Source organism: Rattus norvegicus, chromosome 4 (genome assembly GCF_021556685.1).
Source record: "Rattus norvegicus strain SHRSP/BbbUtx chromosome 4, alternate assembly SHRSP_T2T, whole genome shotgun sequence".
NCBI lineage: Eukaryota > Metazoa > Chordata > Mammalia > Rodentia > Muridae > Rattus > Rattus norvegicus.
This window is the reverse complement of record NC_141537.1, coordinates 120,932,032-120,959,762: the sequence shown is the minus strand read 5'-3', so window position 1 is coordinate 120,959,762 and position 27,731 is coordinate 120,932,032. Positions and strand designations below refer to the sequence as shown.

General features: G+C 46.4%; 1 protein-coding gene and 1 long non-coding RNA gene across 2 annotated transcripts in view; one reads left to right on the top strand and one right to left on the bottom strand.

Annotated features, from left to right (window-relative positions):
• Window positions 1–27,731, top strand: part of Antxr1 (ANTXR cell adhesion molecule 1) — a 185,892-nt gene that overhangs the window by 66,854 nt on the left and 91,307 nt on the right. Inside the window, 4 exon segments of the mRNA NM_001044249.2 lie at window positions 702–762; window positions 9,036–9,134; window positions 22,311–22,380; window positions 23,781–23,859. Coding sequence (NP_001037714.1) covers window positions 702–762; window positions 9,036–9,134; window positions 22,311–22,380; window positions 23,781–23,859 — 309 coding nt within the window.
• Window positions 11,595–20,280, bottom strand: LOC147994947 (uncharacterized). Its single transcript, XR_015686781.1, has 3 exons — window positions 20,213–20,280; window positions 19,244–19,429; window positions 11,595–13,079 (listed from the first exon to the last, which is right to left on the bottom strand). It is a non-coding gene; the product is annotated as an uncharacterized LOC147994947 (long non-coding RNA).

Here is a 27,731-nt window from a genome sequence, read left to right as displayed (position 1 = left end):
GCCACAGCCCCTGCCCACCCCCCACTGTGTCCACTGTGCTCCCTACTTTCCCCAGCTGTACCCTGGCTGACCCCACTGCTCTCCATTAAAGTCCCATTTGCAGCTGCCCTTTCTAGGGAGCCCTTAGCATAGTTTCCCCCACACTGTCTTGCCATAAGCCCTCTTGTTTGTTCCCTGCCCTCTGCCCCTTTAGCTTTGCTCCTGCCTAACACAGGCCACTGCTTACCATGTCATGTGAAAGTCACAGTTTGTTGTAAGGAACTGTCCTCCAGGACAAACTGTTGCCATCGTCCGTCGCAAGATCTGCTCTGCCTTCTTAGAGAATTCATCATGGTGGAACCTATGGATTGTTGACGTGTTCACGTCTCCCCTAGGGTAGAAACTTTAGAGATAACATTTTTAGTGTCATATTGAATCTCTTGGGTCAAAACGGGACTCCTGTATTATAGGTTCAGTAAAAACCTCTAATAAAGACTGAAGGATCAGCTGAATGAATCAGTCTAACAGCTGTGTGGGCACTCAGGACATCTGGCACAGCCTGGCTCACTAGTTTGTGGCACTGATTGTGGTGTGTTAGCCGCTGTCTCCCCTGCATGCTCATGCCCTTCAGCGTCTCTTTCTCATACCTGAGAGCACTGTCTTAACTCCCTCCTTCAGTGAAACGAACCGGTCGTTGACTGTTTTATTTCCTCTCCACCCAGATTTTAAAGAAATCCTGCATTGAAATTCTAGCAGCTGAACCTTCCACCATCTGCGCAGGGGGTGAGTGCTAATCTCTTTCATTCAGTTGATGGTATTTTGAGTTCAAATATACATTTGCTTCATGGGTAAGAGAGTAAAAGTGGGGCAAGAGGCAGGTGTGTTGAAAAAATCGGAAACTATTAATTAAATCTGCTGTGGGAAAGGAGGAGAAAGGAGAAATGCTTTGCTGGAAAGCCTGAGTCTATTGCCAAAATCCCCTTCTCGTGGAACATGAATGCAGGGCAAGCGTAGAAATACTGGATTCCCCCATCAGTGCAAGGCTGACCACCACACCACCCTGCCTGTGAGCAGAGTTGCTCTTCGCCGGGACAGCCCTACAGATTACACAGAGGGTCATGGTGAGCCCTTGGCCTCCCCTGAAGTGCTGTGCTTTAGTACTCCGTGCATTTGATATATTTGTCTTAATTGTTCAACCTACTGGGCCTTACAAAATAATGACAGAGAATGTCAGGAATCACCCATTATGTAATCTTTTGAACCTGCTGTGGGCCAGACATACTGCTGGGTGACGGAGACACAAGGATGGACTCTGTGGTCTCTGTCCCCTGGACCTTTTGCCACTCACTATTGTGAATCCCCTGTTGATGCTCCATGGCTAGTCTCTGAACACCAAACACTGCTCATTAATTACCAACAGGAAATCTGACTCCCCGTCCTGATGAGACAATAGACCCTGCAGGAAGAGCTTGCTTAGTTTACTGCTGTAATTGAGGGAGTTGCTTGTGGGTTTCCTTCTCAATTATCAATTGCATTTTAGAGCAATTGAAAATAGCCAAGGAGGTAGACACTAAGCCTATGTCAACATCACATAAAATACATACATACATACATACATACATACATACATACATACATGTTAGCAAGACTCAATGCCTAACTCCATACTTACATGAATGCATGTGTGCACACATGAATACATACAGACAGGTATATATACACATATGTGTAAAGTTGTTAGCAAAATACATGGTGACCATTCAGAAATATGTGTTAATTTCTCAAAGAAAAGCAATTTTTAAAAATCTCCTTCATATGTTCAAATACATTGGAAACACAGATATCAGAGAAATGGGTTCACAACAGGGGTCACTCCAGGTCTTCGAGGGAAGCCTGGTGTGCTGGTGTGTATGTACAGTCCCATCACTTGGGAGGCTGAGGCAGGAGGATGGAGAGTTCAAGTCCAGCCTGAGCTACATGATGTAAGGATGAAGTGGGTGGGCAGGAGAGGCAGTAAGAGCACCCACAGCTCTTGCGAAGACCCCGGATCTGAGCACCTAGGTGGTGGTTCACAGTCTCCTGTAATTCCAGGGAGTCTGGAACCCTCTTCTGACAAAACTCCGAGGATACCCAGCATGCCCGTGGTACACACACACACATCCAGACAAAACATATGCACATAAAATGAATAAATCCGAAACCACAGGGGAGGGAAATCTGACAAAAGACACGGTCACATAAAGTTATGCCAGGGCCTTGTAAAGGACCGGTACAGGGAGGACCCTAAACTGGATTAGAGTTTATTCACCTCCCCTGAGCGCCTCCTCGGGGAGTGGGTTATTCAGAGTGTTTGAACTTTGTGTATTGTGTAAACACAATACAGTTTTTAATAATTCGGAACTTCAAAGTAATTAGGAGACAAGGGAGTCCCTTGACTGTGCAGTTATCTCATGCACGAAGCAATCTTGGATGTGTAGCAACCTTGTGAGACACCAGAGAGCCTGCAGGGGGTGGACAGTCTCCAATTCTCAAGAACTGTTATCTCTTTCCCCTACGTGCCTTATTTCCCTCTGGGTCCCACTGCCTAGCAGAGTACCCGGCACGAATAGGCCATCAATAAAACTCCATGTGTGTCTTCACTTACGTGTTCCCTCATAGCACAATACTGTAGACTCTTCCCTGCGGGATCTGTTAACTCCTGCTGTACAACTGTATGAGGTTGCTGTGCTTTTTAACTGTTTGGTTAGAATGAAGCACAAAGCAACAGAAAAAGCCCTCCTTGGTGATAATTCTAGATTCAACTAATTATTACTCAGTCTCCCTTGCATGCCATTAAGGTGTTTGAGACGATTTTAAAAACTGTGTATAAACTTCTGCATGCGGCACAGAAGTACGTGGCCCACGAGGTCTGCCAGATCCTTTAAGTAGATTACTCAGTGTCAGGTTCTAGGCAGTGGATATGGAGAGGAGAAATGTAAAAAGGGCAGAACTGGGCTCAAATGGCCAGCTCCACATACACGCAGGGTTAGGGAAACCCACTAGACGCAGTACCTATGTAGTGGAGTCTTTGCAGAATACCTCCAGGCTCAGGGGCTGCAAGCTGGCGGCCTGCAGACCTTGAGTGACTCACACACATGCACTTTTCTAGCCACACTGCAGTTTTTTGAAACACAGGTGTCGACACACTAAGACACCAATGCACTTCAAGATCCCGATTTTCCTGTTGTCTTAGAAGGTCAGGGTTCGTGACAATGGACCTGTGTCTGCTCAGGATAACGACAGTTGGGAGTGAGCGACTTTCTTTAGAGATGCCCATGTTCTTTTCACTCAATAGTCCCTGTTGTCAGCCCCGACCCAGACCAATATATGGTGGCCATTCGCCAAACTGCTTTGTCTTGACCCAGTCCCTGTTCCAAAGCACACAGTGGTCACCTGCTGTGTGGTACCTTTGACCTCTTCACTTAAACAGCTCTGTTCTCTCCCTACATGGATGCCTTTGAACGTTCTTGTTAAACCTTTTTGCATGTCGGGCTCTATGTCGTTAGGAAAGGCTGCCCAGTGAAAGGCTGGCTCCGCCTAACTGAGCTCAGCAACACACCCTGTGCCAAGCTCGGTGGGCCTCAGGCTCAGTTTACCCCTGACTCCCAAGTGCAAAGACTGCAGAAGGAACTGATTGGAATTGAGGCTGGTCCACACTTGGAGTCCTCCCCAGCACTTCCAGAAAGGGCATCAGCTAGACCCTTCCAGGGTCACTTTAGAGGCACTTGTAGCACCCACAGCTTCTCGTGAGGCAGGGAGGGTTACCCCAAAACAAAGCATTTCGCCTTCGGCATGAAGTAGACTCATCCGGGCAAAGTCAGATGAAGGTTTCATTTCTTGACCTTCTCAGTGTTTTGCAAAGCACTCCTGCCTGACACTAGACCCTCATCTAAATGAATGTTTCATGATCTTCTAGATAGACACACAACTCCTTCCAATCAATATTTCTGATTGGAAGAAGAACTCTCATATGCCGTCAGTGAGAACGCAAAGTGGGAAGCCACAGTGGAAAACAATTTTTTAAAATGTTTACTTATCTATTTATTTAATGTATATGAGTATTACATGTATACCTGAAGGCCAGAAAAGGGCATCAGATCGTATTGTAGATGGTTGCAGGCCACCATGTGGTTGCACCACGTGGGAACTAAACTCAGGTCCTCTGGAAGAGCAGCCATTCTCTTAACTGCTGTGTTATCTCTCCAGTCCTGAAAACAATTTCTTAAAATAATTAAGCACACGTTGACTGAGTGGGCCGTCCCTGACAGCCCTAGACATTTGCCCAAGATAAGAAGGGAAATGAACAGACTGTTGCTCATACTAGCTGTTTTTAATAGACTCAAAGCTGTAAGCCACTCACACATTCATAAGCAAGTGAATGGGCAAAAACAGTCTAATTTTTCTGTACGTTGGAATAATACTGAGCCCTGAAACAAACCCTGTGTAAACCTCAAAGTAATCACCGGGGAGCCCTAATTATACCAACAAAGAAGCTGAGCAGGACAGCTTGTTTGTACAATTCCATTCTCACAAGCTTCTAGAAAATGCAGACGGATATAGAAGTAATTTTTACAGGGGTTTCGGCCCCACTCCCGTCCATATAGCTCCCAAATAAAAGATACAGAGACACAGCATTTTATTAACTGGATGCCGTACTGTGCAGGTCAGGCTCTGAGCTATTCTGACCTACATCCCAGCACTCTACTTGCCAACTGAGCCTTGCTCTGTTTGCTCTGCTCCATGTGTGTCCTCAGGGCGGTTTTCTCTTGGCCACATGCTCAGGGTCCATCCTGCCTCATAGTGACCTCCCTCTTCCCTTACCTTTCTCCATCCCTTTGTGGTCCCTACCTGAGACCCCCAATCCATCTCAAGCCCCACCTTCCTCTCTCTCCTGCCTAGTCACAGGCTCTAGCCTTTTATTACCCAGTCAGAGATTATTGTGATCAAAATGCCCATGTCCACACTGCAACCTGAGTGCAAAAGACTAACCCCTAGGAGAGAAGGGGGAGCAGGGACAGTTGTTAAAGGCAACAGAGGGAAACACTGATAGTTTAGAGGTCACCATCCTGTGTGCTGTCAAGGGTGTATCTCATGTTAAATCCTACGCTTCCCGTGCATGCTAACATATGCTGATTATGTCTCATAGAGGTTGTTGTAAAATCAAAGCATTCTAACGTAGGTTACAAGGTGCCATAAGTGTTTACTAGGAAAGAAAACCTGAACTGACTCACAGGATGAAGTAGCCCTGACCGTAGTCAGACACAACAGGATTGGGTGAGCAGAGCAAGAAAAAAAATCTGCAAATGTCCAGAGAGTGAGAGGAAGCCATTCCAAAACTATGCATTTTACTTTTTTTTAAAAAAAAAAAAAGGGAGAAAATTGAAGAAAGGAAAGGAAAGAGTATAGAGTAAGTTTGCCGAACCCCTTGGTTCACAAAACTATGAAAATTTCCCTTTTAGAACATACAATTTACTTAGTGTTTTTAATATCTCAGTCTTGAGTGGCCACAGCAGCCACTAATTCCATAATGCTTTCCTCATCCAGAAAGAAACAGTGTACCTAGTGAGTAGTCCCTCCCCACTCCACCCCGACAGCCACCACTGCAGCCACCAGTCACAAGAGTGGAACCCTGCCACACACAGGGCCTTTTGCATCTGATTTTTCTCATTTAGCACAGTGTTCCTAAGTTGCCTGTGTCGCAGCCTGCATTGGAACCTGGTCTCTCTTTGTGGTTAGGTAATATTCTTTTACACAGAGAGGCCTATGATCACTTAATGGGCATCTGTCATTTCCATTGTGGGCTCTTAGGAACATGCTATTGTGATTTCTTATACATGTTTTTTATTTGTGTTTCTGTAATGACTAATGATGGCGAACATGTTTTCATTTGTTAACCTCAGAAATTTCACAGATTAGACCAGGGTGGCTCCTGAACGCATGAGCACCTGACCTTTCCCCCTCTTGCTCTTTCTTTCATCCAATGAGCTTACATAGAGACGAACCCACCCCAGGTCAGACACAACAGAAATGCTATCTTCTGACATTAAGAACCTTACATTAACATTAGGGATAAAAACTGTGAAAGGATCCTTATCAACTTACATGTCTTGGAGATACGTTCCTTAAAGGATAAATGTCACCAAAGATCAATTTAAAGATCACTGCACATAGACAATTCTACCCTGAGGGCCCACAATTCACCCCGCCACTTCCCGAAGGAGCTAGAATCCCACAGAAGGGCCTGTGTGCACATCTCCTGTCAGCACTGAACTGTGAAGGGCAGAGGTGGGGTTGAGGATGAGGAGCATTAGAGTGGAGTGTCCTCGGTGAGGTGTATCCTGGTCCCTCCTTGCTACAGATTCATCACAGAGGGTTGGCTTATATAACTTCTCTGTACAAGGATCTGGCATTCCAGGGAGGCTGCTGGGTGAGATGTTTGAGCTGTTCTGGAAACCAAATGTGTGCACTGACATGGAAATCATGCCAGGCAGGGTAAGAGCCCGCCTCTCACTCCGGCTCTTCTCCTCAGGCCTAAGTGGTTGCATGGTTTGGTTCTCATCATGGGTCCCTGCTGTCTTCCTTCCTCAACTGCCTGAGGCTGGGCCAACCAGACATGTGGGGACCTTCTTTTATAGAAGCCCCAACAGCTGAACTGGTGGTGCTGAACATGGTGTTAGAGAAGAGAGCTTGGCGTGCAGCCTGTTTCCAGTATCTCCTCTCCCTTTGCTGATCTGTGAGGAAACAAGAGGGAGGCGGAAGGCAAGGCGGAAAACATGCAGAGTCAGCAGAAGCGTCACCCAGATGTCTATATGTCTGGCATTCAAGCTAGAAACACGAGATGGCTTTCTCCTGGCTGCCTTGAGGAATTGAGATGAGTAAGAGTCTCCCGCCCATTGAACCAGATGATGCTCAGCAATGCACCAGGGTGGGAAGCACCTGAAGTCCTCTAAACTTAGCAATTGTGTGCGAGTGTCACCACGCGTATATAAATCCCTACCGCTCTATATAAATCCCTACCGCTCTATATAAATCCCTACCGCTCGCGACCGCAGCCCCGAAAAACCACATTGACCAATAAAGTTCCCAGCCCAGGCTCTGACTCTGAGGGTAAGGGTCCAGCTTTGCTGGTTCCCAGCAAATCACCAAAAGGCCAGAACTGTAATCCCCTTGCCCTCCTGGTCTCCATTCCTGATTCCTCCCTTCCCCTCTTATTTGCAATGTCCTCCATGCCCCTGGCCTCCTCACAATTAGTCCCTTGCTCTGCGTACAATTCTTGACAAAAGAGCCTACCTATCCAAAATTAGGATTAGTCAAATGATTTTAAGAAGATAGCGAATGAGGGCTAAGCGGGCGACCCCTGCTGCCTGGCTGTCCTGGATCCCAGATCAGGTCTGGGACCTTTTTAGTCTGTGTGCTCTTGAGTGATTACATGACGACTATGAGATCACTTTCTCAGCTGCACCCCCGGGCCTGCGGGGAGATGGGAATGACATCAGGGCCACACAATGCTCACCAGCGGGCTGGCACAGTGAGGGGCCGTTAGCTATCAGTCATTGCTTTGGCAAACAAGATCTCTGCTCTTATAAGTGTGACATAAGCTCATGACGTACACTTAACTTTGAAAGAGTAACATATGCTATCTCCTTAACACATTCTCCCCGCAGCAGTCTCTGCCTTGGTCACGGCTCACCTCAGAACTTTATCCATAATCACTGCAGTTTTTCTTCCGACTCTGCGCTATCTCTGTATATTGTTAAAACATTATTCCAAACCCTGATTTTCATTTATGCTCAGGTAACCAAGATAAAGAGGAAAGAGAGCCAGGCAGATGGCTCAGTCGGTAAAGTGCTTGGCACCTGGATCTGAGTTCAATCCCCAGAACACGGGGTCAAGAAAAGAGAACTCTTAAAGCCATCCTGGTGGTACACACATGTAACTTTAGCATTGGGAAGACAAAGGCAGCTAGGGCTCACTGGCTATCCAGCCCAGCCTACTTGGCAAGCAGGCAGTCAGGGAGAGACCTGCTTCAAAAACCAAGGTAGACAACTCCTGAGGAGCAATGGCTAAGGTTGTCCTCTGGCCTCTAGATGCAGGTGCACAGACACACAGAAATAAATAAGTAAATAAATGAACAGAATCAATTGCTTGATATCTAGTATAAACAGTATTCTTAAGCATGTCACTAACTGGGTGTTTTCCTTGGTAGGAAATAGTAAAATATAACAATGTCAATCATACGTGTTAAAAATTGCACACCCCCTCTACCAGTGTGAAATTGATATGTGAGCCCATGAGGTCTCTTCTAGACATAGAGAAATGGCTCTGCACTGAAGACCCAATGTCCCTTCAAGCAGGTCATGTTTGACACCTGACCTCCACGGAGTTCCGTGGCTGTAAACAGTGACTCCAACTGCTGTGTCCCTGAGAGAGGAGAGCAGCAGAAGCGTCATACAACGGCTGACCTCAGGGAATGCTTTGCTGGTTGGGGGAGAAAGAGACAAGAGAGTATGACCAGACATTACACAACTGTGTGCCCAGCAGCGCTTTACATGCAGGCCCTGACGTGCCATGGGCCGTAGTTTCTAAAGCTTTTGAGGCATCTGGGGTCTGAAGAAAGTCTCTCAGGAGATTCCAAAATGTAAATCAGACTCAAGGAGGGATGTTGGGGAGGAAGTGAAGGACCCTTCCTCCATCCCCTCTGGTTTTTTAGAACTATCTAGACTTGTAAAGTGGGTGAGATTAGAATAGAGGGAGATGAGAGGAGGGAGGGGTCCTGGCAGGCAGGAGCTAAAGCAGGGATGGAGCTTCTGGGCAGGAAGCTCTGTGTCTTTCTTGACAGCATCGGGGAGAAGGCGTCACCCTGAGTGCAATGAAGCCTTTCTGTTGCTCTCGTTCTACCTGACCTGATCCCTGGGTTCGGAAGCTTCTGGAAATAGCAGCCAGGGGCTCTGCAGTGGACAGAAAGCAAGTGTACAGGTGACAGTCATGTAATGTGTGGTGTTTGTTCCTCATTTCAGAGTCCTTTCAAGTGGTTGTGAGAGGAAATGGCTTTCGACACGCCCGCAATGTGGACAGGGTCCTCTGCAGCTTCAAAATCAACGATTCGGTTACACTCAGTAAGTCCCGGTGTTGCTGATGTGGGGGAGGGGGGCGTTTGCCAGCACAGCCTCTTACAGGGGCCCTCAGGGATCGGTTCAGTGCTAATGAGGCCTGCAGGGAGGAGTAGCTGGTCCTATTGATGCTCTTGGTTCTGACCTGAGTCTGGACCCCTCCTGGGTGGGTACGACCCAAGTTTTCAGTGTGCACCCTGCACCCCTAACACCAAACCAGCCCTAAGGAAGCCGTGAGTGCCTGCGTCCTTCCTCTGGTCTAAGTCCTTCACTGCCCGTGCAGGCCCTGCCTATGGAGGCTGTGGAGCTCCAGGCTTTTCAACAAAGCACTGGAGACTGTAAGAGTAAAAACAAGATGGTCTAAACAGATTAATCCTGAATAAAGCAAAACCCAGAATACTGGAGTCGCATGTGTGGACTCTGGGACCTTTTCAATCTGGAAGATTCTTGCTGGGAGTAGCCAGGAAACTCACATTGTGGTGAATTCCTCACATAAAATCAGGAATATGGAAGTAAAACTAAGCGCATCTCATGAGGGAAAACAGACTGTCATAACAATGGTGCGCAAGCAGGCAAGATGTGAATTTAAAGATGTGTGATCCAGTGGCTGTCCAGGAGAGATGGGAGGTCTGGTTCCACAAGGGGAGATGCTGGGAGCCTGGTTACTATTTGCATCTGGTGTCCATCACAGAGACAATTCCTGGCTCCTGTCTACAGAGATAAATAGCAGCTGCACTGGGCTGCATTTCCCCTCACACTGGACGCCCCTGGGCTTTATCCTTTCTGCTGGGCAGCCCAGAGGTTTAGCGGGGAAGGAAGGCAGACCCCACCCACAGGCAGCTCACCACCCACTCTGGATCAGCTCCTTGTAGCCCCAGAAGACAGGCGGTCTAAAGCTGTTTTTAAGTTAGGAAGATGGAAGGACACACCTTTTTTTCTCTCCTTGACACCTTGAAACCCTCTTGATCGTTTAAACACAAGCAGTGGCTTCCTCATAGACATCTGGAATTTCTGGCTTGGGAGAATATCAAACATTGAAAGCATTCAGTTAGTTTTATTAAAAAACTGGGACTCCTCTTGTGTGTCCAAACTGTGTGTGCTGTTTGAAACCATTTGTCATTGTCCACACGTGGGAGCTGCTTCCAAAGTCACTGTAAATCCCCATCTTGCCTCCAAGCCCAATCCCAAGAAAAGGCAGAAACTGGGAGGATTTGATTTTCATCCCAGAACAGTGAGCTTTTGAACTGACCTTCTGTGGGGGCAAACCATGGGAGTGGGGTGTCACGTTAGGAGGGAACAGGACACTGGACAGACCAGCAACAGCCACTTGATCTGTGAACTCTGATCTCTCATCCCTTTGCTCTTTTTCCTTTCCTGGCATGCACTCGCCAGCCCTCCCCTCACTCCCTCAGAGAAATGCAGGTCTTGAACAGCAAACTCACTTGTAGCACAGCCTTGAGGGCCTTAGAAGACAGAGAGAGTGACTCGATCTCAGAAGGAATTTACTTGTCACAGAGCAAAACCAGTGATGCTGGAGGTGAAATGCAAAAGTGTGTCACTTTAGCACAGGGACACACACTGTCTCCAAGTCCAGATTTAAACTCAGTGTCATTCTAATACTAAATCACCAAGGAAGGCATTCACTTTAAAGTTGGAAAGGAAATAGGGAGACGTTCCATCTCACTGCTCTGTATTGGTAATCTGATGGTTCTAGCATCGCCGCCATCTTGCAAAGGGTAGGAGTGTTCTAGAAAGCCAGCCAATGTGGTCCCCACATGTTCAGAGTAGCTGTACTTGAAACCTGGCCATGTGATTAAGAAATTCAATTTTAATTTCATTTGGTTTTATTTAAGTGTTCATGGCCATCTCTGCCACAGTAGACAGTGCCAGGACATCATTAAAGACACACGAGAACTGAAGGCAGCAGCAGCACCTTCAAATGCTTTGGGATAATCTTTCATTCCTAGGAATTATAGTCATTATATCTGCTAGACAATGCTGCTAGACAATAAGGGGGCTGTCAAACTGGATGTTTCGCCATGAGCTCCCCCCTTATTTTTTAAATTCTCTATTACTTTTTTTTTTTTTGGTTAACATACAATTAGTGGGTTTTATTGTGATGCTTTATTTATCGCTGTTCTCTTCTGAGTTCATCCCTACCACTACCCCCAGCTGTAACCTCAGCTTTTACCAATACCTTTGCCCAGAATTTAATAGCAACCCAGGAGCTGGAGGGATGGTTCAGAAGTTAAGAGCACCATCTGCTCTTCCAGAGGACCTGAGTTCAGTTCCCAGCACCCACATCAGGCAGCTCAAAATCATCTGTAACTCCAGCTCCAGAGAATCAAATACAGACAGACAGAAAGACACGCACACACACACACACACACACACACACACACACACACACAAATAAATAAATAAATAAATAAATAAATAAATATATAAATAAATAAATAAATAAATAAATAAAATCTTTTTTAAAATAAAAGTATTCTGGGAAAAACATAATGACAAACAAAATCTATTGAGAACAATTTTTAAAGACCTGTGAGTGACATAAGAAAAAACCATACAGGAATATAAAGAAAGTGAGGATTGATACATGGTCTAGACCCCAGGCATAGCACAGTATCTGGGGAAGAATACTGGTTCTATCTCCAGCTGTTACTGTAACATATTTGCAACATTCTGTGCCTTGTTTTTTTCACCTGAAGGGCTGTGACAACAGCTACTATGTCATAGGTTGTTAAGAGGCTTAGTGCAGCAGGTGGGACTCAGCATGGCCAGGAACAGCCGCCCACTCCTGGCTACAGGTGTTACCAGTAACCATGTTGCTGTCACTAAACAGAGAAGCAGCAGAGCATTGTAAAGATGTTACTTGCTTTAAATTTAATATTTATTTTTGGTACAAGCCCAGTGGAAATTCCCATGGGAGCTTTTAAGTTAGCACAATAACCTTAAACTTTATATGGAAGAATAAACTGTAAGAATGGCCAAGGAAAATGCAGAAACCTGCCTGAGATGACTTTAGAATGAACAAAATAAAAGATTATCCAAACAGTGTATGATTGGTATAACGGGCAAACAGCAATAGCACGGAGCCCCAAACAGAGCCAAACCCCACTATGAACTTAGTGTTAGGTGGCCATTTAGATCAGCGGTGCTGGCACAGCTGGCTAACTGCTCAGAGAAACGATTAGAGTTGATTCTTATCAGTTAAACAAATTCCAGATGAACTGAAAACTTTAATGTGAACATGAAAATATAAAATTTCTAGAAAAGTAAATGTTTGCCTAATTATCCAGTAGATAAAAACATTGAGCTGAAAAAGGACTAAGCTCAAAGGGAAAAATTTGATGGTGTAAGCACATGTTTTTAAATTCTCTTCTTACCAGCCCCAACAAAAATCAAAAGGAAAAAGAAATAAGGAAAAATATTTATAATATATATAATACAGGGCCAAAAGGTTGACAACCCTAGAGTTTAAACCCTGGATCCCACAGTGGAGAGAGAAAACTGACTCCTCAGTTTCTGTCTGATGTCCATGCATGTGCACACAAATAATTAAACTGTTTAGAAAGAACGGGTGAAAGAGGTAAAGAGAACTCACAAGAAAACCAGTGCTCGCTAATCACAGAGAGAGCGCCCAGTGTGAAAATCAATGCTCACTCATCACAGAGAGAGCGCCCAGTGTGGAGATCAGTGCTCACTAATCGTAGTGAGAGTGGCCAGTGTGGCCATGGATGTGCAGGAGGAAGCCATCAGCTCTCTTTGATTTCCCTTCAGTCTTGTTCTTGACACGAGTTCCGATGCAGCTCAAGCTGACCTCCAACATACCACGTAGCTGAGGATTGCCTTGAATTCCTAATCCTTGAGCCTCTCGAGTTCCGTGATTACAGGCCTGCACCACCACATCCAGCTCCAATCGCTGACTTTGCTCTAGCAAACCTGGGAAAAATAACACAAAGTCAGTGCCCAGGCTTGACAGAGATGCAGATGAACAATGCGTTTATGCACGGTCAGTCAGACACCATCAGCTGCCTTTGAAGGCAGTTCTTAAAACGCATCTACTGCTGTAACACATGTTTTCTGAAGTAGAGCTGTCTTCACACAGACACAAGCAGGAGAGTTAAGAGAAAGAGAAAGTAAGATTATCGGAAGCATGGGTGCCGGCTTCTCGGAGAGGAGCCTCAGAGTGAGACTAAGGTAGAAAACATCACCATTCATCACAGTAGCAAGAGCATAGTTATGAGGTAACGATGAAAATAATTTTATGGTTGGGGTCACCAGAACTTGAGGAACTGTATCAATCAGTCGCGGCCTTAGGAAGGTTGAGAAGCACCAGTCAACAGGGATGTGGTAACATGGAAGTTTATTGTGCTACTTCTCGTGACAGTAAAGGAAGGAAGAAGAGGGGCCAGGGGGCATTTAAAGAACAGCATAAATGTTTCCGGGTGGGTGTGCCACATGCAAACTACCAGTCATCCTTCATAATCCCTAATATTGTAGGGGACCGCTGTGGGAATGTTACTCCCTGTGTTAAAACCAAGTTACAGGCAGTACATAAAAGCCATGTCTGGTACTGTTTTTCTTCACCCACAGTTCCGTGCAAACTTGAAATGTCGGCAGCGGCCACCCCTGCATAAGACTGCAGTACATTTATATTTTCTTCTTCCTGTCTGTTTTCTAAGATTCCTACAAACACACTTGCCTTACTCTTAAAAAAGTACTCACTAAAGTCATTAAGCTTAATTTAAATTCTCTTATAATTATTTAGGCCGAGCACACATATTAAACTTAGTCGGTTGGCTTTGTAATCACCAGGCTGAAGTCCCTTCTGGCCAAGAACATACCTTGGAAATACCACAAATGTTATCAGTTTATCCTGGCCCATTCTCCGACTTCAGTATTCAGTGTTCTGTGCCAAGAGGAGGCCTGCTTCCAATTGGAAACCCACTTGCTTAGAGATTTGAATGCTGAAAGGAGGACACTGGGGTGTGAGCTGAGAAATGACCCGTTTTATGCACAATAAATAAAATGACAGACAGTTTACTGTGCGTTTATAAGTAAGACACGCGCCAGACTGTTCTCGCGCTGTATAGCATCAGCTAGACACAAAGACACTGGGCTCTATACTTGCTCTCCAGCCCCACGGCCATGCCTCACTTTTTATGTGAATGTTACGTCCCAGCTTGATTTCTTATTTAACCGGCCTGCCCATGGCTGCATTCATACACTCCCAAAGGATGGGACTCTGTAACCTTTGAAGATACTTTCTCAAACAGGCAATTTTGAACCCCCGTCCCCACCCCACCCCCCAAAAAAAACCTCATTTGAAAATGAGCGGTCCAGGCTGTCTGTTTGTTTAAACTTTGTCTTTATCCAGAAACAGTACACTTCATCTAAGAAACCTCTGGGAGCCGGGGCTGCTGCGGGTACCCAGAGCTGATTATCGATGCGTCCGTGACAGCAGATAGAGGGGAGTGGGAAAGAAAGAAGAAACCTGAAACTTCCCAATATAAGCCTTTGGTGTGAGTGAGAACATCAGGTGTGCTGGTCAAAGGCACACATGCAATGTGCTTGTGTCCTTAGGCACTGATCTCCCATGAGCATGTCACTGGGTACTTCAGAGTGAAGAGACAAAAGGAGCCAGTGGGGTCTTTCCCATTTTTGATTCTTTCCCAGGGAGCTTCATCCTAGAGGTAGCGGTTTCTGATTTCTGAGCACCTAGCTTGTCCTGTGCTGGCCACGTGCCCTTCTGTGACCTCTCTCCCCCCAGGTCACCTCGTTTTCACCACAGCCACACTGGAAGGGAAGAGTTATCCATGCCCTCATTTTTGCTGATGAAGAAACAACTCTGATAAATGGAGTGTCAGTGTCACTAGATGGCCTGGTGACAATTTAGGCTTGGATGGTCTTACTCCAAGGCTTTGGACCACCTCTCTACTTTGCCATGGAAAGTGAATTCCCTCGGGGTCCCAGGGCACCAGCTCCAGTGCTCAGGTGACTGGAGCGCACCTGCCTCAGAGGGATTTGATTGCTTGTCTGATATCGCACGTCAAAGAAGGGAGGCTTGAACCCCAGTCCAGGGAAGGCAGCTCCCAGGCTCATTTCAGCTAGTTAGCTCCCGGCAGCTAGCAGTGAGATCACACCAAGACACCTCTCCTTCCAGCTTTCCTTGGTGGTTCCTTTCGCTTGAGCCCTGCTTCTCCTTTGCTGTTTGTGTATCTCCATCGCCCCAGCTTTCAGATGGAGCCCAGGTTTTGTCCTAGTTTTGAAGTGGTTCGTGGAAAGAGTAGGCTACTGCACACTTTTGTCATTTATACTCGGACAAACAGCATAGGTTGAAACCCACCACAGGAACGTGGATTTCGAGGTTTGATGGCCACAGAGACTTTTACAGAGGCAGCTTGACAGACTTATCTGCAAGTGTCCGTTTCCAGTCAGACTTGATTGGGGGCTATCATGTGTCCAGTGGCCTCAAGAGGAAATGCTAAGCCCTGTATGAACTCAGGCATGAAACGGTCTTCTTCATAGGCAGTACTGAGGCAAATTTGCTTGAGTCGCCCCCCGAAGTCTGTCTCCACCCTTACCCTCCTGTTGTGTGTGAGAAGTTTGCGTCCTCCTCCACCTCTGCACCTGGTGACTGGGTCTTCATGGACGATGCCTGTGTGCAGATAGCAATAGAGCAGGGCTTGGTACAGCCCTGCTTTGTGGTTTTTGTAGGGTGATTCTAGAGTAGGTACTGAGCATGGCTAGACCCTGGGAGCCCAGGGCAGGCTGTAATTCTGTGCCATGTAACTCCTTACTCAGCATCCATTGGGAAAGGTTAGGTTAGGTCTGCTGAGGGAAAGCAATAAAGGGTGTTGGTGGCTCACGCCCTGTGCATTCAGCTTTGTCCCAGCTTGCACACCACGGGCACGTGCCATGCACTGTGGCTTAGGGGGTGAGGATAGGGACCTCCCCCTCCTCTGGGTTTCTGTGAAGGTTTCATCTTTCTAGAGCTTGCTGGGACCTGTGGCCATGGCTTTTGGCATTCAGGGTAGCCTTGCCTCTTAATCTCAACTCCAAAAGTAAACATCTTCCAGATCTAATTGTGCACAGAAGAGTTATGTGTCACAAGGCACATGCCTTGTGCATGAATCCCGAATTGTTGCTGGTGGGGGGAAAACAAAGGTTTTAAAAGCATATTTATTCTTAGCAAATTACAGCTGTTTGGAGTGCAGCAGTGATTTGGGCCTCGGGATTACAACATTTTAAAAGGCTGAAGCTTTTCTGAGAGGATAATTTGTATGTTTTACAAATGTCAACAGTCAAGGAATTTTTGCTGTGGATTTATAGAGAGGAGAAAATGATTTGCAAGAACACTGGGTCCCATTACCTTCATTTCGTTTTCTTGCAATACCCAAAGCTTCTCTAATAACTTCAGAGAGAGGTGAATGCCAAATCCCACAAAGTTATGTGTAGTATGATCCTAATTCTATAAAAATAATACACAGAGAATGAAATATTATACCCAAAGGCCTTTGTGATATTTATCAGCTGGGCGTGCTGGTGCACACCCTTAATAATCCTAGCACTCAGGAGACCAATATGGGAAGCACAGCCTGCCCTACACTGTGAGTTTAAGGCTAGGAAGGCTGCGGTGTATGGGAAGAGCTTGTCTCATGATGTACACACACACACACACACACACACACACACACACACACACGGAAAGAGAGAAAGAGAGATTATCAATGGGAATTATGATTATGAAATACTTTAAAAGTTTCATCTACTCAGAATTTTAACACTGCACATGTTACTTTTGTAATAGATTAAAATAAATTTTCATCCTGAGAATTCAGAAGAGATGTTCTGACAAGCAGGTTTGAACAATGATGTGAGCTATGGAGATCAAAACTTGTGCGTAAGGTCAGTGGGGACCATGAGAGACCAGCAGGGCATCTGAGTCTTGCCTGAGTCACATGACTTATTCTCTTACCTCCTTCTCTTCTGGTGCAGTGATGTGGTCCTAACACATCCCTCCCTGCAAATGCAGTTTCCCAGACAACTCCCTTTGTCCCTTCCCTCAATCCTGGACCTGTGTGGATGTTTGTATATCAGGTGCCTGGGCTCTATAGCTCCCCTACTCCATCAGGTCATGACCCTGAGAGCAGTATGGTGCCTGTAAGAACCACATTTAGATGATGAAGCTTCTCCAAGGAGGAGAGCACAGATGCTATGCCATCGGCCACTAGGAAGGCCTGGGCCGCCACTAGCCTATGTGACAACCTGAAACACCCTTCCTCCATTCTTCTATCCAAACAAGTTCCCCCTCTCCTCTACTCAGTATCTTTAACAATTCTGAAGTTTCTTGGAGTTGCATTAACAATCCAGGGGGCCTGTGATCTCTAAAAGGAGGCCTACAGCCTTGCTGCCATGAACTGAAGACAGATCTTAATCAGACTCACACCGGGCATCTCCTCTAACAGTGCTGATGTTTGGAACTGGTAATTCTTATGAAGATGTCCATGTCATTCCTTATCTTGTCTCCAATGCTTCCAACTGTGCCCTTATGGGGCAAACGCCCCCACTTGAGAACCACTGCCCCATATATACATGTTCCAAAACCCTATTTGGAAAAGTGGATCACACACACACACACACACACACACACACACACACGCACACACTGTAGTCCTGGTGTAACGTGGTGGGTGTGTGATCTACCTCAGTGTAGAACACTCTCACCTTGTGTTTCACAGACAGTGAACCTGGCAGTGCTCCACCTTAGTTAACACATTGAGTGTTTACCAAATGCTAAGCTTTCCATAGTAAGTCCCATTCAGATTTATAATGAAAAATTTGATTACAGTTTCTATCTTCTAGAAAAGAACTCTTAAGTGGAGAACAGGGCAAAAAGCTTTCCCCAGGGCCTGGGGCTGTGTCCCCATGCATGGCAGAGCCATGATGGACCCCTGCAGTTCAGTTCTCCATGATGTGAGCATTGTCACATGACAATGCTCCCTAGACCCGAGGGGTTCTGAGAACAACAGCAGGGTAGTTCAGTAGAACTCTTCAGTTCTTCAGACTGCACAGCAGGAATGTAAACTCTCAGGGACTTACATCAATTCTTGTAGGCTTAGATAAGGACTAGGAGCTGCTTTTCTGTTTTGTTTTATTCTTGCCAGAAATACATATTTATATCAAGGAAAGGTTGCCAAGACTTGGAAAGTATTTGAATTATTTAATCAGTCTTAAAAAAGAACCCACTGGTGCTTGGATTGACTAATGAATTTTAGTCTTGGTTTTATCCCAAATCCATAGTCACCAAGCTATAGGGAAGAATTCGGGGACCTTCTTCCCCAACCTGAAGAATGTTACGTTCTTAGGGTTAGAAACCTGGGACCATGCTCATTGCACTGTGGTTCCAGATTCTTACTTCTTGGCCCATAAAGCAGGGCCTCCAGGGAAATTCTCCAAGCTTGCCATGGGGCTGGGACTCCTGAGTGTCTGCCCTGGGAGGTAGGCCCACTCTGGGATCCAGCGTTGCCTGCTCACGGTCTTGATCATTTCAACAAAACATGGATCTGAATTCCAGCCCTGGCCCTTCTTGTATGGTCACAATAGCTCAAGTAGCTGGCGTTTGGGATAATGAGCATTTGTGAGCACCCAACTGTAGTCCTATAGTCCTAGTCTCTCCCTTCCCAGTGGGTGTAGGGGCATCTTGTAAGACTACGGCAATACAGTGCTGAGCAAAATCGGCATAAATGTGTTTATCTGTATACAAAGGATAAGGGATGAACCCTTATGCATACTTATTTATCGACACACGCATGCGCACACACACAAAACTTCTCCATAACTCCTGGTGTCTAAGTGATATCAGTGTAGCCAAACAATGTAAGCACTCAGGCATCTTGACAATTGTGGTCTTCACATCGCAGTGGATTTTAAAGGCTCGGGGACCATTGTATAAAATGAAGGGATGTTTCTTGTCTTTATCGAGTCTCATCGAGTCTCAAGTACTATACTTTGTGCTTAAATTCATTCTTATTTATTTACACACAACAGCCCAATGACGTCATAGCCACCGTTCATGGATGAACCTGACCCCAGTTACATACCAGTTGGAGCAAAACCTGGGATGTGAGCCTGAGTCTGTCAGGGCGGGGTCTCCTCCCTCTTCACACCTGTAGCCAGCTTCCAGGATGCCATGTCCCAGATTGTGTTCAATGTGTAATGACACTGTAGTGACACTCATTGTTCTCAAATCCTGATTTAAGCCAAACTTCTGTCTGATTACCAGACTCCTGTAGACAAAAGATTTAGATTCATATGTCACAGGTGTGCTTAGAATTCTGAAATACATGCATTTCACATTCATTTAAAAAAAATCTGGTCTCCAACTCCCACCCCTTTCTAATTGTCTCCCTGGTTGTGAACAGCAACAGAATAGGCTACTCCAGGCTCCTGGTCCCCATTACTCTTTTCTATCCGTGCCCTGCCAGGGAATAGCAAAGTGAAATGGCCACCCAGTGAGCAGAGAAGCAGGACCCCACTGTCCTCGGAGTGGATTATGGCCCCATAAACAGCACAGCACACTGGCATTGGCAGAGACTGCAATGGGGAGAGAGGGTGGGCATGACCCCCAAACCATGCACAGGGCCCCTCTGTGACAATGGAGGAAGTCTCTGTGCCCTGCTTCCCAAGTGGCCGTTCCAGGAAGGACTCAGATGATCTGAGTTATGGAAACCAAATGACCCGCCTCTGTTTAAGGAGAGAGGGAGAAAAAGCCACTCATTTTTGCGGTAAAGTGAAAACAGGCTCCAAACCAAACAGTCCCTCTCAGAAAATGCCAGCTCTACAAGTGAGCCCACAGCCGCCCAGCCTGGGTTCAATCTCGGGGACATCAGAGCTGTACCCCAAGCAGCAACAGTCCTCTGTCCTCCTGTCTGCTTTGCCCCAGAAATAGTTGGTCTCTCGAACAGTAAAGGAAGACAAAAAGAGGAGAATTAGAATTGTTCCAATGCCAAGACCTCGGCCTGCCCCCCACCCCTTGGTAGCTAGGGCAGAGAGATGAGACAGGAGCTCACAGGGCCAGCAGGAGCCCTCCAGCTCTAACCACAGCATGGAGCCTGGAGTCACAAGGCCTTCTGGGGCCACCCCGTGGTTGCCTGGGGCTCTGTGGGTGGGGCTGCACCCTAGGTACTGTATGCAAGAGCTGTGTATAAACCACAGCCACAAGGAAATAAATACACGATCTAGTCAGCCTTGCTGGGCAGAGTTTGGCTTATTCCCTCACCCAGGCTTCCCTGGAGCAGGAAGTCTCTCTGTGAGGACAGGATGCTGCAGAGTTCAGTCAGGGCCCAGCTTTGCTTCTATCCCTTTGTAGCTAAGATGTCACCTTGTCATTCTGAACCTCCAATTTGCTTCTGAAACGTGATCCTGGGATGGGAAGATGATTCAGTTGAATGGGAAGATGGTTCAGTTGGTAAAGTGATTCTCAGAAGTAAGAGGACCTGAGTTTGAACCCCTAGTACCCACAAATGATAAACAAACAAGCAGTAGCTAGGCAGAGCAACATGTGCCTGTGGTCAGTCCCAGCACTGAGGAGGTAAAGCCAGGAGAATAGCTATGGCTTGCTGTCCAGACTGCTGAACTGAATCAGGAAAACCCAGGTTCAGTGAGAAAACCCATCCCAAAACTAAGACGGAGAAACAGAAAATGCCCAAGGTCACCCTCTGGTCTCCACACAGAAACTTCTCTCTGTCTCTCTCTCTCTCTCTCTCTGTCTCTCTCCCTGTCTCTCTGTCTGTCTCTGTCTCTCTGTGTGTGTGTCTCTGTCTGTCTGTGTCTGTCTCTCTCTCTCTCCCTCTCCCCCCTTCCTTTTCCCCCCACCACACACGCACATGCACACATGCACGCATGCACACACACAGATCCCTTCTTCCCTTAGCCTCCAAGGCTGTCACTAGCAGCCCTGTCCCAGTGGCTTATTGGGTGGGCATCCAGACTCTGCAGGCATCTGCCTCATGCTATGCTGTACAGGAAGGAAGCGGTGATTTAGCCTGCCTGGGATCTGCCTGTCTCTGCCTCCTCAATGCCTACCACCCTGCCTAGCTAGAAGGATGCTCAGGATTTGAACTTGAGTCCTCATGCTTGCACAAAAGTACTTTATCAACTGGCTGTCTCCACAAAGACTATATTCTCTACCAAAGATGAGTATAGTGATTACCTATGTCCTACAGTCTCTATACAATTCACACTGAGATGCCATCCTAGGGCACACTTGTGTCTGCTGAGTCCTTGCTCATGCCAAACCCCACCAAAGCTGCCTCTTCCCAGATCTCCATTAAAGCACAACTCCTGTTGGGTATTCCTGAGACCTGACAAAGCCACCTGCCTTCTGAAACGTAGGGATATTTGCTGCACCTGTTTGTGTTTGACAGAGCATTTTCTCCGTGTGGATGGTCTCTGTCAAGCTGGACCTAGATGTGAATCTCCTTAGAGCCCTTCAGCTATTCCTTAGAGAAAAGTAAACAAACTATGCTGTTTACAAGGATTAGCTTAGATGGACAGGAGGCCAGGAGACCAGAATTAGGAAGGGGGCCCTGAGTTCTCTTCTAGTGGCTGCTACCATGTGTGTTAGGGTGCTACCATTTGTGTATGCATCAGGGGGAACCATGTCAGCTTTCGGCCGCTCTGACACATACCAACGTAAACAAGTTTCAGACGATCAGATTGGAAGCGTGTGAAGGAAGAAAGTTCCTCACCTCATAGCAGCCAGAGAGAAAGAGAAGTGGGAAGAAAGAGAAAAAGAGAGAGGAAACAGGGAGAGAGGGAGGAAGAGAGAGAGAGAGAGAGAGAGAGAGAGAGAGAGAGAGAGAGAGAGAGAGAGAGGGAGGAAAGGAGAGAGAGGGGAGGGAGAGAGAGAACACTACTAAAAGAACAGCAGTATCTGCCCCCCCCCCCCCAGTGATTCCTTTACCCCCACCTCCCACCTCTGCCAGCATGGTACTTGGTTTCAACAGTAAACTCTCAGGGGACATTTTATATTCCAACCATAACCCAAGGCAAAAGGAGGTTTTACTTCACCTGGTTCTCTATTTCCATCCCATCCCTCTGGACTTGGTTGACGATCTCCAAAGATACAGAATTAGAAACCATAACCTTGTGACTTCCTTTTTACAGATGAGAAGCCCTTTGCTGTAGAAGATACTTACTTGCTGTGCCCAGCACCAATCTTAAAAGAAGTTGGCATGTAAGTTTTCATCAGCCACAGAGACCTATAGCCAGACAGGAAGAGGGAGGGGGATAGGGGGACAGCGACATATTCCTTCTTTATCATTGTGGAACCTCTCTCCAGATTCTGCCAGTGACCACCATGGTGTAGCAAACCAGGCACCAAGCGGTTTGAATCTCTCTTCATTCTCCTCCTCCATTGTTCACAGTGAATAAGACTCCCATCTAAGCTAGCTAAAAGGATTTGAATAACTTGCTCAGGGTCACATAGCAGCCAGTGGGAGAGCCTGAGCTCAAGCTGGTGTGCTGACTCAGTCCCAACCACATTTCTAGAAAGTTCTCACACGCATTACTCCACCCTGTCATCATCTGCGTCCTGGAAAGTGACTGTTATCTGTTCCTTCAAAACAAGGAGACTCAGAAAGGCAAAGTAAGCGCTGTGGCTGCTTCGTGACCGTCACCACCACCCTCAGTCCTCTGCAGAGTCTTACCCACATTCCCTGAAGTCACATACAGGGACCCTCTCATGGTGCCATTAAAATTAGAGCTGTCAGGAGAGTCAGCGCCCTGAGTTACAACAGGACGGGGCCCAGGGAGCCCAGATGATTACAGAACAGGAGAGAGCCTCCGCAGAACCATGCCTGGCAGCCTGGAGATGGCCTCCAGGGAAAACACTAAAGCTCTGACTGAGCATCTACAGTCTGAGGCCTGCTCCTATCTCGGCGGGACCTCACAGACAGAAGCCAGAGACGACAATCCAGTCTGTCCACAGCTATACCTCCGTGAGTCCAACAGGGAGGCAAAAGACTGCCCCACCAGACCCCCGAGCCCATATTACTAAGAGCTGAGCATGCGGCTTACAGTTTGTCCAATTTACCCCTATTGACTTGGATGACTCTTGGAAGACTTTATCTATCAGGCTTTGGTGATACATGCCTTTATTCTAGCACTTGGGAGGCAGAGGCTGTCAGAGTTCAAGACCAGCCTGGTGTCCAGAGCTAAGTTCTAGGACAGCCAGTGCTACACAGAAAAACCTTGTCTTAAAAAAAAAAAGGAAAAGGAAAGAAATAATGAGAGAGAGAAAGGAAGGAAAGAAAGAAAGGAAGAAAGAAAGAAAGAAAGAAAGAAAGAAAGGAAGAAAGAAAGAAAGAAAAGCAAGCAAGCTTTACCTTATCATGAGGTATAACAAACAGGTTAAATAAAGGCAGGCTGTGTTTGCCCCTGTAATCCAAAGTTAATGTCCTGTCTTGACACATTAAGGGAGCATATCCCAGCATCTCTTGGATACCACAGGTGGTGGCCCTGAGACTGCTTCTCAGAAGAATATCGGGCCCCACGGGGAAGTGGACAAGCTCTGTCTGGCTCTCAGTCTGCTGTTCACAGCACACAGGCTAAGTGCCTCTGGTTCTCTTGTTGCAGGAAGGCTGCACTGCAGGTCAGCATGAATGACGGCCTGTCCTTCATCTCCAGCTCCGTCATCATCACCACCACACACTGTGTAAGTCACAACCTTCCAGCTCATTGCCATTACCATTTTCAAATGTCCTCCCCAAACCCCAGGCTCCTCCAACGTCAACCATGGAAGGTCTTCTGGGTCTTTGTTCTGCCCACCCAGCCCTGATACAGCTGGGTCAGGGTGTGCTTCCCTGTGAAGTGTACCAGGGATGCTGTGCCAGGTTCTCTGTTTCTGGCATTGAGGAGGAGCTCTGGTGGTCTCGGCCTGTCCAGATGATTCAATTGGGGTAAGCCCTTCGGTCAGCTACACCAGGAGAGGGTAGACAGGAAAGCATTAGATAACATAGAAAACATGTCTTGAAGAGCTTTGGGTGTTTTTGTTTGTTTGTTTTGTTTTTTAAGAAAGCAGGAAATGATTACCAGCTCAAAAAAGGTATAGATTTATAGAAAACCTATTATTTAAGGATGAGGAAATGGAAACTTGTTTATGTGATTGTGGAAATAATCTAGGGCAGTGGTTCTCAACCTATGGGTCATGACCCCTTTGGCAGTCAAACAGTTCTGTCACAGGGGTCACCTAAGACCATCGTAAAACACAGATGTTTACATTACCGTTTATAACAGTACCAAAATTTCAGTTATGAAGTAGCAATGAAAATAATTTTACACTGGGGAGTCACGGCACATGAGGAACTAAAGGGTCACAGCATTAGGAAGGTTAAAGACCACTGCCTTAGGGGAAAACAAAATGGATGAAGGCAGAGAGAGGCTGAAGGGGCCTTGCACTGGTGGCTAGCCTCTGCTGGCTCCTACCACATGGATCCCTCCTGTCAGGAAGTTTTCATTCTGGCTACCCCTAAAGTCACCTCAGAGCCTGTTTCGTTTTAAAATGTGATGCCCAATAAATCAAAAATATGGGTTTAAAAGAGAGGGAGTGTGCGTGCGTGCCAGCTTCACCTCATACTATGCTGGCTGCACCTGAGCCTCATATTGGTGACCCCAAGGCATTCTGAGGAGGTGATTCAGGGAAGGGAGGACTTGACTGGGAACACCTGGGCCTATGAAGTCCCTTCTGACCAGTGTCACTGTCTCAGAGCTCAGCCTATCTGGGCTGGGGCTCAGCTCACTCATCTAAAGAATCTGTTTCCTAACAGTTGTGTTTCGAGCACTACCTGTATTTGGATATTTTCTTTTGTTGACTAAGTGCTTGTTCTCCACTAGCTCTTCTTTGCAATGGGGGTGGTTAGTGAGTATATTTACAAAGGTTGTTCCTGGTTAGCCACTGAAAAGCATGTGGATAGAACTCTTTACAAATTGGTATCATGCCCTTAGTATTGTCATGGGTAGATGGGAGATAGCAGTTGTGCCCTGAGGCCAAACGAAGCAAAAATGTTTTACCTTGTAAATGCACAGGAAGCTGAGTTTCATGGTGGACATGACTATTCTTCCTAATACCTCCTTATAAACATTCTCCATCCCGTGTGGGTAATAACCCAGCATAACTAGAATAGACAATGGAAAAGGTTCACCTGACCCAAACAACTAAGGCTGTCATAGAGGAGTATCACTACTTAGAAATGGTCTTTGCTCAGACATCTGGTCAACCATCCTTTCTAGATACCTAAGCATTACACTACCAAATTTGACAGCTGTGTAGGAGCAGTAAAATGCCTTCACCTGCTTGTCCTTCCAGTCTCATAGTGCTCTACCAGTGTGGGCCCGTACGTCTGACCACACCACAGACAAACAGTTACTGCTATTGAATCCACAAGGGCAAGGGAGGTTGGAAAGTAAACAGTCTTTGGGTCAAGCTCGAGGTATGAAAATACAAGGCTACAAACTTAAACCAGAGTCTCTGAAGAAGAAATGGTGGCCTTAACAATGTGCTGCAGTTTGAGTAATTCCCCAGAAAGGCCCACTGTATCTCACTCCAGCTTCCATTTGCTCCTCAAATTACCTCTGTGTGATTATGACACCCAGTCTCCTGTTCAACAGACTCTTGATTAAAATCACCTCTGAATACACTCCTTTTCTCTTCAGATGATTCTATTAGTCTATAAGAAAACTCCTGTCACCCTAAGATTTGAGATACAAGCCCATTTGTATACCTATTCAATAAAGTCAGTGATCACAAGATGTTCCCTCCTGCCACTTAGGACGTCTCAGTAGACAGAGGGTGGGGGCTACACAGTAGACAGAAGAAATGATTCCGAACCATATTAAAAATAATGTATGTGATATGGAAAATACTAAGAGGGTTTGGTCCTGCCTCAGTGAGTGGGCTCCAGTGTAAACCTGCAGCATTGCAGTAGAGCCCTGGATAGTGAGGAAGTTAACTGTGAGGCCATGGGAGGGGCAAGGAGGGTAGAAGTTTCTGACCCCAAATCCCTAATGTTAAGACCCCGAGGCATCTGAGGTAAATGGGAAGGGTATCGGGGGCTAGATGAGAACAGCAACAGTCAGTGGGGTGGCCAGGTGGGGGATGAGCTTGGGCTTTGGAGGAGGGGAGTTGCAAGATCTGACTTGCATTTGACAGGTCCCTCTGTGGGCAGTTGGTGAGAGATAGGAGCAGCTTGGCTGTGGAAGAAAGTTCTGTGTTGAACCAGTGGCTGAGGAGTTTCCTGAAACATTGGTTATGAAACTTGTAGCATCCTCAAGAGCCAGACCTTGTACCTAAAAGGATGGCATGACCACAAGCTGGCAGGAAAAAAAATCTGAGGAGGAGGAGACCTGGGGGTGAGGAGAAATTAGGACATCGCTTTGCTGGTTACTATTTGTATAGCCATGTCTGGTCGTGTACTTCTGTTTTCTTTTCTTTTCTTTAATGTTTATTTATTTATTTATTTATTTATTTATTTATTTATTTATTTATTATATAATTACACTGTAGCTGTCTCAGGCACACCAGGAGAGAGTATCAGATCTCATTACAGATGGTTGTGAGCCACCATGTGGTTGCTGGGAATTGAACTCAGGACCTCTGGAAGAACTGTCTGTGCTCTTAACAACTGAGCCATCTCTCCAGCCCCGTACTTCTGTTTTCTAACCAAGAAAAAGAAGACACTAAGAGTTTTCATTACTGACACCATTGTGAACATTAAACAAATGCTCTCTGCACCATGCAGAAGGCCTGGCTGTTAGTCAGCACTCAATAAGTGTTTATGATAGAAGCTTAAACAAAACTTTTGAAGGAGCTGGGTGTGACGGTGTGTGCCTGTAATCCCAGCCCTTTGGAGACTTAGGCAGTAGGATCTTCAATTCAATGTCAACATAAGCTACACATACAGTTTGAACTAACTGATTCTCTAGATAATCGGGTCCCCTGTCCTGGGTCCCATAGCAATGGAGGGACTCTGATAAAAAGACACGGCCATGGTGTTCATACTACTGCTTAGCTATACTTCAGTGGTTAGAGGGAGACAAACAAGATGGCAAAAAAAAAAAAAATCTCTCAGTTCAAACACAAAGCTCTGCTCCCCACCAGGCCCCAAGCTGAAACTCTAATTAAACACTGAAACTTCCTGGGGCCAAGCAGAGAAGTTCTGTGGAAGGAGAAAGGCGTGGCCATCCAGAGGTGACTTGAAATCTCAGGCTGGTCTTTGTCCAGAGGATGTGGTTTTTAGATTAGAAATGATCCCTGGGGCCTAAGCAAAGGGTTAGTCCTGCCTGTGCCAATCCCAGCCTGCCCAGTCCGTCACCTAGTAACAAAACTCATTTTAAAATATGAAGCTAAGACTTTTCTCGCTTTATTTGGTGCCCATTTGGGCAAGTGTGTCCCAAGGTTCCAAGAGCCACGGTGAATAACTGCTACCCTGGCCAGAAGTAGAAATTCCATGCAGATTTATAGGACAGAGATTTTTTTCCACTTAAGCACTAAAAGATTCCTATACTCAGGGTAAACTTTGCAGAGTTGCC